The sequence below is a fragment of the Anser anser genome, assembly GCF_964211835.1.
Source record: "Anser anser genome assembly, chromosome: 4".
NCBI lineage: Eukaryota > Metazoa > Chordata > Aves > Anseriformes > Anatidae > Anser > Anser anser.
The window spans coordinates 54,483,589-54,496,083 of NC_139724.1; the positions used below are offsets into that span (position 1 = coordinate 54,483,589).

Consider the following 12,495-nt stretch of genomic DNA (forward strand, 5'->3'; position numbering starts at 1 on the left):
ACTACTCATTTATAAATCTGTTTGCCTCACAGCGACTGACCTTCAACTAATAAGAGATTAAAAAAGATATAAAAATCTATTTGCTTTCTTTCAGCAAAGTGTTTCTTAGAGGCCTTATCTTCAGTTACAGATCAGACCTGGGCCTGCATATTTCACAAAACTTTCTGAGATCAAAATTCTACACGATATAAGCATATGCTATACATGCTATATTAGCATAGGCATTTTACATGTATCCTGTGTGGTGTCAGTGTTCCTCAATCACCATTCTTACAAAAAAAAAAAATAATAATATTAAGGTCTGGCTACAGCAAACCTTAAACTTAACCTCTGTTGTGAATATCTGAGTATATTCAGTATTCCAGTTGCTTATAAAAATAAATTAGGAAACACTTTATAGTCTAAAACCACTAGCACTCATTTATGAATTCAATTTCACTAACTAGTTTCTAAACTTGAATAACTTGTATGCTGTACTTCTTATGCTGAGACAAGTAGCCAAGGAGATGGGGGAAGGGAGCAGGGAGCGCTGTGCATTTAAAAACAGCTGCAAAGACTACATCTTTTTTTATTATTTTTTTTTAAGGAAATTCTTTGTTCAGTATGTGATTCTGTGTAACTGTCACATGACAGTACCTCAATTATTTAAATAGGAAACTGGCTCCATGTTTTTTTGGTCACTGCTGAATAGGGAACTACTGGGCTTTTTCCTTTCCTGTAAATTCTGACTTTTTTTTTTTTTTTTGGTCTCTTCAAAATCCACTTAGCACTTCTACTTTTTAACATTTCACACCCTCTGTCACTGGAAATGGGGCTACATTCTTTCCCAGTGAATAACACCAGCAACAAAAGAAACTCAAATGTAGAGTGCTGCAGGCAGCTAAAGACCACCCTGTGGTTTCAGAGGTATAACACAACAGTCACTCATTTACAGGACAGCCTCCAGTTTCCTATTTATTTGGGGGCTAGGTAAAAAATGAGTGTTAGCTTGGACACGCCAAACTCATGCCAAATCCAAGTCACCAGGCCGAGGGAGTCAGATCATAACACAAGCTCCACTCCACCCTGCTCATGATATTCAGATCTGTATCTGTAACCAGATTTAGCTCACACACAATTCAGGATGTTGCAATTTGGATGTGGGCCCATCTGTAATAGACAACCTAAAAAAAAAAAAAAGAAACAAAAACAGTTAATACAACTAGCATGAAAACATGTTTAAGCTTTCTTCAAATAGATAATCAAACACTGAACTCTTTCAATTACTTGACTCGTCTTGTTTACACTCCCCAAAACCTGGAAGAAAGAACACAGTAACTTAAAAGAACATTGAAAGAGGATTAATTCATTTCTTCTATGCGTTTCTTCCACTCCTGAGGTGTGATTTCTCCTACGCAGTGGTGATGGTTAGGAGAGAACAATGGGCACTTTGAAACCAAATAAGAATTTTATCTTCGCGTCATTTTTTGTTATGAACAGGACCATTTGCTACATACTAAAAATAAACTATATATACTACATAGTACTGAAGAGTAGAAACTGAAAATGGTTAAATACTTGTCAGAAAAACAAATCACAAATTTTCCCTCATCCATGCATGTGTTAGCAGTTACTCTCCTCAGCAGCATTACGCAGTTCGTGCCTCTGATGACTCCTGGTGAATCTTTTTGGACCCTCCTAATGGCTGCTGCTTACACATCCACTTTTCAAATTCAGCAGTGATTAAAGGCACATACAAAACAAATCTCTATCCGGATTATGTTTAAACCTATTATTAGAAATGAAGTGTAAGAGAAACAACACTTCTCTATGTTAGGTTTGTTTAATTTACCTGTCAACAGTCTAAACAGTCAGGTTCTCCCTTTTGTGGCTGGCAGGCTGTATCACTCCCAAGGACAACTACAGCTGCTGTCACATACATGTTCTTCCCCAGGTTCAGCAAGAAGACTAACATTTACTAACCATGGGAGCCTCAAAACAGCAAGCAGGCATGCAGAAACAAAAACTCCCTATATATTTTGATGCGGCTCTTCAGCTGACCTGGAACTCCCCTTCATATGTAAACAGGAGAAAAAATCCACAACAATCTCTTTTTTAACTTTGAATTTTATTAGTATGCTCTGATTCGTAAAAATATTGCAAGTTCTTTCATCTAGTTTCAAAGAAGACTTTTTGTAGCTTCCAAATACGCAAAGCCAAAATCAAACTAGAAAGGAGGTTGATATTAAGTAAATATTAACCGTAGGTGTACCTAGTTTTAAGATATGTAAGAGAGCATTTAATCATATTGTTTGCAAAATTTGGCTTCTCCAGTTCAACTTGAATTTGGCGACAGTGTACTTACTGATCATAAACAATGATATTTAAAATATACCTGCGATTCACTTGGGGCTGTTTTTTTCACCTTCTCTCTCTACTTTTTTCACTCACATGAAACTCCCTGATGCTCAGCTAGCCCCAGATTCCCTAGCACGTGTTCATCGCAATTCCAACCATTTCTCTTGCTCATTCATACTTTTTCTTGTGTTCCCACTTCTCATAGCTAGCAATGGGCCATGGGAAAATCCTTTTAGAAAGGAAAACAGAGACAAACCCCAAAACTGGGGGTTGCTACAGCAGACTAAATATTACTGCAAATTAACTTGAATTCAGGAAACTGTAAAGCTCTTGTTTTTATTTATTTATTTATTCACAGATTATGTCAGCACTTGTGTACTTATTTAGTCTTATTTCTTCCTTGCTATATGAAGCTACCTGCTTAGGAGGTTAAAGGACCTATTGTGAGTTACTACCTAACGTTTTCTTCCTCTATAAGTAATGTTGTTCTGTTCTTACTATATCCAGAATCTGTTCGATTTATCAACTTATTCTTCCACTTAAATCTTTTTTACTATAAAGCTCTGTGAGAGAACACACTCTTACAGTTTTTGAAGGATAGAAGCCTGACTGAGTGAACCAAGGCAGTGTCAGAGCTAAATGATACTGAAAATTAATGAAGAAACTGGTTCATTCGAGTTTTTTTTTCTCCATGTGCAGGATTACAGATGGCTGCTAAGCAGATCTTCAAGGAAGTTTAAAAAATATTTATCATATATAAATCAATGACATCCCGTAATCAAAAAATGAGTACATATAAAGTAGCAGCTTAAAATGTTTACATGCTCGCTAAAAATCTTTGTCTGCCTTTTTAATACTGTCAGATAAAGGAGGCCGACAGTTTTAGCATGTGCTTAACTGAAAATATAATAGATTAGGCATAAATACGCAGTGTCTGGAAGATAAAAAGAACACTACCAAGATATACTTAAGAAAGCAAGTGCTTATGCACTTCATACAGTGTAGTTACAGTATATTACACAGAGTACACATGAGCTGCCTTGCCAAATTCAGATAGGATATAAATAGTGCTATTAGATGTTGGTAAAATTGTAAGTGGATACGTATCACTCCACTTTACAAAAAGAACCTCTCTGCTGGCATTCAATAACACCACGTTCTGTGACCATACCATCGCGGACTTTCCAATATTTGGTCACAGCAAATTTTTGGTTAGGAATGTGGCTATTGTGAACACAACTTTTGTATTGCTAAGCATTCATGCCTGTCAAGACTATGCTTTTCTCATTTCTGTGTTTGCTTTTGCCTTGTCTAGCCTACTTCTGGCTTTGTCTGCTTAATAACCGGTATTTTGTCCTCTCCTTAGACACACATTCATGGTCCACTTTGTTAAATACCCATTCAAGCGCTGGCTCACATAAACTCAGTCACCTTCTCTATTGACCAGTATTGTTGTTATTGAACACCATGCACCAGCACATTCGAGAAAACAAGAGCGCTCTTTTTACTCCAGACATCATCTGATGTATTTTCCTCTTTCACCTCTCACCACACTATTCTAGACAAAAGTCCTATAGTTTTCATGTTTTCTAGACAAGGGACCAGGAGGAAGAGTTGTGTGAAACAGCATATTGAGATTTAATTTTATACTAAATGCATACATGCTGTGGTTCACCACATATCCTGAGTTTAGGAAAGTGTTCTTCCACTGACACTTGAAGTTCCATGCTGATGATCACTGCATTGTCAGCGTGCTCCTTTGTCATGCTGTCATAACCTGCATGGATGCAAAAATCCCACGCATTAACCGAAGAAGCTTTGTAAGGGTGAAATGACTGGTGCAGCAGAATTCAGATATGCTATTGTATTTTGCAAACTCAAATTGTTCTTTACAAGGGTTTGTAATTCCAGCTTTTACATTCAAGCTCCCAAATGGTGCAGCGGCATACATGGTGTAAGGTTTTAATGAACATTCCCTCAAGCTGTTCACAGAACACATCGGCAGAGCCATCATTAGCTGTTTTTCTAGCAGCATAAACCTATATGATCAATACATTTCCTGACTTTGTTCAAAGGCAAATTGTAATGATTCTATTGCTTCAAGTCATACCCGAACACTTTGAAGCTTCCCTGAGTATGATGAATGCAACCCTTTTTTTTAAGGCTCTGAAGAGTACACAACATATCTATCCATCATGAGGAAGTGACCCCATCATTACATTACAGTTCTGAGATTTCGCATCCATTCATCAAACATCTTTCTTGGACCATAATGGTAAATTCCAGGTCTTACTTGTAATTTTCATATCATTCTTTTCTTTACTGCAAGCAGCAGGCATTGTACCTGAGAAAGAATGAGGAACAGCAGCATTACAAACCCAATCAATACTTCTCCTGAAGAAGCCTCTTAATCAGAACTTTAGTACCACACGTGTTCTCATTTTTAACAGATCGTAGAACAGTCCCCATCTAACTGGGGAAGAGGGAGACTGTTCTTATCATCTCCCCTTCAGTGGGCAGCTGTTGTAGGCTAAATGTATTACCAAACTTTCCCAGTTTTCTTGGTGGTATTCCATCTAAGAGTGGTCCTATGCACTCAGAAATTCCCCAAATCCGCCTTGTTTTTCAAAAAATATCAAGCAAACAAATAGCCGTGTGATACTGTTGCAACTGCAGCTAACTGCAGATTTCCTTATAACCTGGCTAGGGAAAAAAAAAATGTGAAGGACTTTTCAGAACCGAAAAGTTGGATTTGCAATAGACTTAAGTGACCGTAGGCTGATGACTTAGTGCTCTTTGTCACAAATGCTTGTGCTGTGCAGCAAGTATTAGAGAGCCAATAAAAAGATAATGAAAACTACAAGCTAGTCTTGAATGTGCCATAAATAAAGCAACTATACTTAATTAATAAAAATAGAATATAAGCTAACTTTATGCTTAATGGTCTAGCTACAGAGACTGTTCATGAATTCAATTACCTGGAATCAAATATATCCAATCAGAACCTGTCCAATAGAAACTGGAAAATTTTGAAAAATAGTTAATTCGGCCATGGCTTTCCTTATATAAGCCTGAAAAAACATTTCACCTCAAAATGGAGAAAGGCTCGACTGGTGAAATACTTAATTTTTTGCTGTAGCAATTTATGAATGTGAATCCTGAGAAATTATTAATAGTGACAGGAAGAAAATTGAAGCTTTTGAGATGTGGTGCAAGCAAAGACTCTTGCATATCTCCGGGACAGAAAAGAAGATAAATGCTCATATTAAAGATATTATTGGAGAAAAGTAGACTTGGTTGTCAGAAATGAATCGGTCTGAATGTATGTGCTTTGGAGACATCAGGAGTAGAGATGGAAATAACCTTGAAAATGTAATTATGGAGTGAATGGTGACAAGTCATCGTAATAGAGAACCGCTAGAAGGGAGGTGGATAGATGGCAGGCAGTAGATTGCTGTGACTTCAGGTAGTGAATGCCCAAAACTAGCAATGGATTGAAGAGGCTTCTAAAAATTCTCCTATGATATCACCAATATGCAGGTGCTGATACATTGATTTTACTTAACTTGCAAGTAAACGAAACAACCATAATTGTTCTGTCAATACGGTATTTTATAAATTGCAAGTGTATTTGCAAGTATACACTTTTTTACCTTAGCTTGCCAATCCCTGTTATCTCTGAATGTGGCTTTGTATCATGAAAGTCTGGCGGCAAGTAAAACTGCCCTATCTGCAAGTGTGATTCAAAATAAGGACAGTTTTAGACACTACGGGAGAAAACTGTCCTTAACAAAAACAGGGGAAAAAAAAAAAAACACATTTAAACAGATTATGGCTAGAAATCAGTTTCAAAGGAGAACATCACCCATCCTGTACGCGGTCTCTGCCTTACTTCAAAACGGGTGGTATTCCATGAGCCGGTCAGTGAGTCGTGGGACTCTCCCTTCTCTTTCCCGAGGAAGCCCTTGCTGTCTCCAGCTGATTGTCTTCATGAGATAGCACTCACAAGTCTCCCTCCAGGCTTTTATGGATTTTACTTTGATCAAAGCAACTTGCTTCCAAAGCCATCTTTGTTGCATTTATCACGTACAAGTGGAAGACTTTTCTTCCTGGCTTTGTTTTCTGCCTGGCCAATGTAGAACATGGAACACAGACGTTAAGTCCCCACAGTGAGGACAAAGCACCACTTCTTGGTATATCCCTAGATGAGAGTCATTTCACTGCAAATAACCTCTACAATGGGATGCATTTTGGAGCTCTTTTGTTGTAGCAGCACACATTGCTTAGAAACCTACCTTTAACTCAGATGAGTGTAACCACCATTTTCAATTTACAGAAGATGTAAAAAGCACCAACTGTTATATAAAAAGAGGTAGTTAAAACAATTAGATGCTGTTATCCAAGACATATTACACTGCAAAGTTTAATTAGAAACATCAAGGATTTTTCTGAAGACCCAATACAGCAAACTTAGAGGCTATAATTTTAATTGGAGGCGCTGTGTGCAGATGCATACGTGAAAGAACAAACCGACAGACAAAGAATAAAGAAGAACAGGAACAAGGACTAATACCGAAGTCAGAAAGCTAAAGAAGAAACCTTCTGTGCAATACTGAGGACAAAAAAAAAATATTTTCTAAGGCTTGACTTTTACTGAGTTCAGAGGAACTTGTGTATTGCAGGAATAAAAGTATATTATGGAAAAAAATAAATAGGTTTTCATTAAAAAAATAAAAAACATTCATAACTAGGAAGCAACCTGATAGATATTGAAAACTGGCTAAATACTAGAGCTGAAAGCAAGTAACGATGTTTTGTTTCCTCTTGACCTATTTGTTGCCTAAAAAATACAACAGTGAAGGACCACACTCCACCTTTGCAGAGAGGTTCTGCAAAGCAGGACTTTCCAAGAGCATAGCTATTATTAGGAAGACAAGTGCTTTGCTAACCCACCAGATAGAATTTCTTACTTGTTTTCCCAGCTGACTGACAGATAGGACTTACTCTGCAGTTCGTGATACACTGCAGTGTCTTGATACGACTACTTCTTCGTTCTCGATCACTTGTACTATCTGTGCTTACTGTACTAACAAAGACCTGAAGACAACCATTAAGTGCACGTTGCTTAATTTAACATGAGCTAAGGGATTCCCTGTGCTTAAAGTTATCACTCCATGCTCTCTTCTGTTCCACTTGAAAGCCGTTTTGTTCTGAGAATCTTGTGCTGAATTATTTCCCCTACCAGAAAAAAACATTCCTCTTTTCCTGCTACTTTCCTTTAACCTCTCCTGACATGGCAGAGAAAGAAGTGGAACAAACTTGCCCCACAAGAGTGTATAGCACCCTTTGTTTTAGTCTGTTTATAAATTCCACTTGCAATGGTAGATTAAATATATTAATAAACTTTAAAAAAAAAAAAAGGATTGGATTAAATGTACTTCAAAGAAAATAACAGGATTAAAAGTAAATAGATTTCAGTAGAAATTTGGCCAGGTAGGAACTCAATAAAATCTGAGTAAAGACTAAAGGACTAGGTCTTATTATTAGACAGAGCCATCCATTAAAACCCAACTGATCATGTGAACCTGGCTACAGCTGTAAAAGCAGCAGAGTCCAAGTCAGATCTCAGCTGCATGCTGAAATTAGAAAGGTGAAGGTCAAATAAGCAAAGGCAACAAACCAGACACTAGCGGCTGCAGTCATGTCTGCGAGCAGATTTCAGGTCTCTTCCTTCAGACTACGAGTACCACAGGTCAGATGATCTGTAGCTTCTGTGTTTGCACATTTGGAAAACTTGATGCGTGCATTCAAGCTAATTGGCAGTTAAGTGTTCATTCATACCTCCCTTAATTGGGTCTGATATCAGAACTGCACGTTTTGTTTTAGCCCTTTAGAATTTCAAATGGTGCAGAAGTATGTATCCTGCTGCTTCCCTTCTGCCTCTGCTGCGGAGAGAGAGACGGGCCACTGCCTAATCAGCCCGTGATTACAGAATTTGCACCTACTCCTCTCTCAACAACTTAGCTGATCATGATTTGTCTAAGACTCATTCAAAACAGCGTATATCTGACTAACAGCATCTAAATTAATAGCTATCCTAAGAGCCCTCTGACAGTTTTACGCCAGCACGCTGGCAAAATACTCCTGCTGTGGACCCAGGGTATGTCAGTGAGGTTGTGCTTTGTATTGATACCAGAAACTACAGTCTGAGAGCAGGAGCAAATCCTACCAGGAATGGAATTACCTACCAGTAGAGCTGCATCTACATTTAATAGCTCAGGGCTCCAACAACATCGGTGCTGGGGAGTGGCCAGACTTTTCATACTGCTGGCTAATCGTGTCTATGAAAGCAGAAATCTACTGTAAACCTCTCCTTCAATACTTAGATTTCTACTGATGTGTTTGGGATTTTTTTTTTCTCTGATATACTCCAGAAACACAACCCTGAGAATTAAGAATCTTCAAACATTATTCCATAGTAATTACTAACTTCACTATTTATCTGAAGTCTGCAAGAAGATCTTGGTCCACACAACCAAGAGCACTCCAGTGCACGGCTTCATGAACAGCTTGCTCAAGATGAAATATAACTGAATGAGCCAACCTTAGCTGGCACTCCTAAGTGAAATCTATTAACTGTCACATCTAACTACATATTAGTTATAGAGTACGTTTATCTTATAATACAAGAGTTTATCTTATCCTTCAGTGGAAAATAAAAATGACGAGAAGTGCACAGTAGAGTTCTGTACTGTGTTTGTTCTTAACTTAGACTAAAAGCAAGTTGTGGGAGAGCAGCCCTCTCCCCTTTCATTCTTTACCCTACTTCATGACCTGCTGTGTAAAGGTTTCTAGGTAAAGATGAGTCAGTTTGTGAAACACTCGTAACTACAAGATCACAAGACACCAGGTCATATTAACAATTTACATAAAACACCACTTTTCAAGGATACAACAATACTTAAACATTTAAAAAGAGAAACTTCACAGATTATACTGAAATTTCTAGAATATGACACCTATGTGACTTCAGTTCTGCTCAACAAAGTCTGCTTAGTATCTTCTTGCCTTCATATTTAGGTCATAAAAAAAAATCCAACAAAGGGTCACTTCAAATTTATTTCTTGTACCATTTTTACTTACTAACTTCCATTCTCTCTTTTTCTATTTAAATTGAAGACAGCTCATATAGGTTTTTGATATATACTTTTCCTTTTTAGTAACAGAATAATCTTTTAGGATTTGTTTCTGATTTATTGTGTTAATTCAAAGTATATTAAAAATGAAGAATCTACATCAAATGAAGTGCTCATATTAGTCATTTGAATTGGGAAGCAAAGTACCTAATGTAAGAATGGTAAAGATAAAGAAAAAAACAAGTTCCTTAAAAGTATAATAGTTCTGACAATATGCATTTTCATATGTTATTGACAACAAATAAGGGTTGACAGCTAGTCTGAGTACTTGAGCTCTAAGGCAAATCTAATCTAAACGGCCACTGAAGTTTGAAGTTGGCTTTTTATTATCTATTATTCTTTTCAATCAGTAAAACCTCCTTAAAACTGAATCCTGTATCCCACTCCCACGGCCACTTTTCTATTGTGAGTGTCCCAATCCACTGATCCTTAAGCCTGGCGACAATCCCTTTTTTCTAACCTTGGACTTACAACCAGATCTAAACCCTTTGCCTGGCATCGTTCTAGATTCCCAAATCAGCATCTGGGATCTGCTGTGTATTTCTGGCAACTCTCAGTCGTTTCCACTATCACCCTTCCGAGCTGGTTTCACGTAGGCTACGGACACTCAAGGCTTTCCATTTAACTCCTCCAAGACAACATTGCAAGCAAATAGGGAATACAGGTGCAGAAAAGAAAATTCCTACCCACACGTTATTACACCTGAAGTACCTGAGAGCTCCTCAGTCTTCGTTTTCCTCCCAGCCCTTGTAAACCCGGACACGGACATCCTTCCCACAGGCTGCAGGGCTCATCCCTCCTGCAGGCCAGGCCAGCCCCTCTGCTGCGCATAGCTCCAGTACACTCAGCCAGCTCCTTGTCCCCTTTGGTCACGCTGATCCCAGCTGTCTTCCTCAAATTGCCTCTGCAGAAAATACACTAGAGATGTTCAAAAGTGAGAACAACGATACTTTCAGCTGGTTCGCTTAACCAAGAAATTGGAGACAGGGCGGGCAGCTGGATAAGTACTTGTGTCTATACGTGGACATGTGTTACATGAACTGCAGATTCAAAATGGACAGATACATCCTACTTTGCTACTGACCTTCTTTCCAGACATATTCCATCTCTTGTAAAGATGAAAGAATATTACATTGCAGAGTCATTTCACAGGGAAAGCCTTCCTGAGGTTACTGGCAAGGGCCCCTTCGATCTGCACCTTCAGATTCCTGCTGAAGATTTATAAGGAAGCCAATGTTTGAGATGCTCATCTGCCAACAGCGAGGGCAAAAAACGTAGATGTCAATATGTAGATGCAGATTTATCCCCAATCTCTCTGAGGAAGGGCTATTTACCTGCCTTCACGCTGTTGGTGCCACCGTGCACAATTTACCACCAATTTTGTGATATATCACACTGGCTGGGCCTCAACACCATCCGCGGGGTAAGAAGTAAGAGCTGAAAGGGAGACACGGGGTTGAGCAGCGCCCGCAAAACGCCGCCAAAACCACCAACAGCACCACACACCTTGGTGTGGAGAGCACATACTGCGGGGACAAACATGTCCCAGTCCCCTCTGTGTCCCCCAGTCCTCACACACACCTCACATGGCAAAGGAGGAGACCCCTGAGGGTCGGGGCTTGGCCGGGGGACAGCCCTGAGGGATCTGGGGAGCTCTGAGGGGCTGGGGACAGCCCTGAGGTGCCGGGGTTAACCCTGAGGGGTCGTGGTTAACCCTGAGGAGCCAGGGGTAGCCCTGAGGACTTCGGGGAGCACTGAGGGGCTGGAGCCAGCCCCGAGGGGCCAGGGGAAGCCCTGAGGGACTGCGGGGAGCTCTGAGGGCTTCAGGCAGCCCCGAGGGGTCGCGGGGAGCCCTGAGGGGCCGCTCCGGGGCTTTTGGCGCCAAGCGTGAGGCAGCGCTGCGGCGGCCGTGCCCGGTACTGCCCGCCGCCGCCCTGCGGGAGGCTCGGCGGGGGGACGCCGCTCTCTGGCCGGTTTCCCCCGCTGCCCTGCGGCCGGGGCCGTGCCGTGCCGTGCCGGGCCAGGCTTGGGGAGGGGGGGATCCTGCCTAGGGCTGCGGGAGGAGGGAGGGGAGGCCGGGGGAGGGGGCGGTGCGGAGCCTCCTCCCGGCTGCCCTTCCCCGGCCGGTCGGAGAGCGGCACTGTGGCCCCGCGGCGCACGCTCCGCCGGAGCCTCCCCGTCTCCCCCTGCCTCCGCCGCCAGCAGCAGCAGCAGCGAGCAGCTCCCCCTCCCCCGTCCCCGAGCAGGAGCCGCCGCACCGCGGAGCAGGGAGGCGGCGAGGAGCGCAGGGCAGCGGCCGGCGGCGGGGGGGCGGCGGCGGTGGAGCGGCGAGAAGCAGCCGGTGCGGAGCCTGCTCAATGCTGCACCTTCCGGAGCTGCATGAGGTAAAGGCGGCTCCGGGTCCCGCTCCCCTCCTTCCTCCTCCCCCCCCCCTCCTCCTCCTCCTCCTCCGCCCCGAGGGGGGCCGGGGGTGCACGGGGCCGGGGCCCGGGGGGGGTCTTTGTGGGCCCCGCTGGGGTGAGGGGCGGCGGGGCGCCGAGGGGCGGCGGCGGGGCGGCGAGGAGGGGCCGGGGGGCCGGGGGGGGGGCCATGAAGTTGCGGGAACAAACGGAAAGTGGCCAGCGGCCTGGCCCCCTCCCCGGGAGGGGTCCGTGGGGCTCGGGGGGGGCCGCCGGGGGGGTTTTGTTTGCGATCGCCGCCGCCTCCCTGCCTCCCTCCCCGCCTCCCTCCCCCTCCGCCGTTGGTTTCTCTGCCTCCTGATAGTTTTGAGGCCTAACCGCTTAGGCCTCGGCTCCCGGCGGCGGGGGGCCGGCTCCGAAGCCCTCCCCTCGGGGCCGGGGCTGGTTCCCCCCCGGTCCCTCCCCTCCGGGGCTCGCAGCGGGCCCCCGGGGCCGGGGCATCCTCGGATGGGGGCCGAAATTTCATTGTAAAAGCGTCGGCTCCGAAGTGAGAGCGTCGGGCT

At 42.7% G+C, this 12,495-nt stretch overlaps 1 protein-coding gene across 4 annotated transcripts in view; it reads left to right on the forward strand.

The window, feature by feature from the left end:
- The first annotated feature begins 11,654 nt into the window (after window positions 1–11,654).
- Window positions 11,655–12,495, forward strand: part of PDS5A (PDS5 cohesin associated factor A) — a 79,067-nt gene continuing 78,226 nt past the window's right edge. The window contains exon 1 of one of the 4 annotated variants that reach the window (XM_083836222.1): window positions 11,655–11,917. In XM_083836222.1, coding sequence (XP_083692348.1) covers window positions 11,891–11,917 — 27 coding nt within the window. In that variant the 5' untranslated portion in view covers window positions 11,655–11,890. Of the gene's footprint in view, window positions 11,918–11,943; window positions 12,051–12,291; window positions 12,480–12,495 lie in introns of those variants that run through there. The other 3 variants (XM_083836225.1, XM_083836224.1, XM_083836223.1) reach the window with 3 other exon arrangements.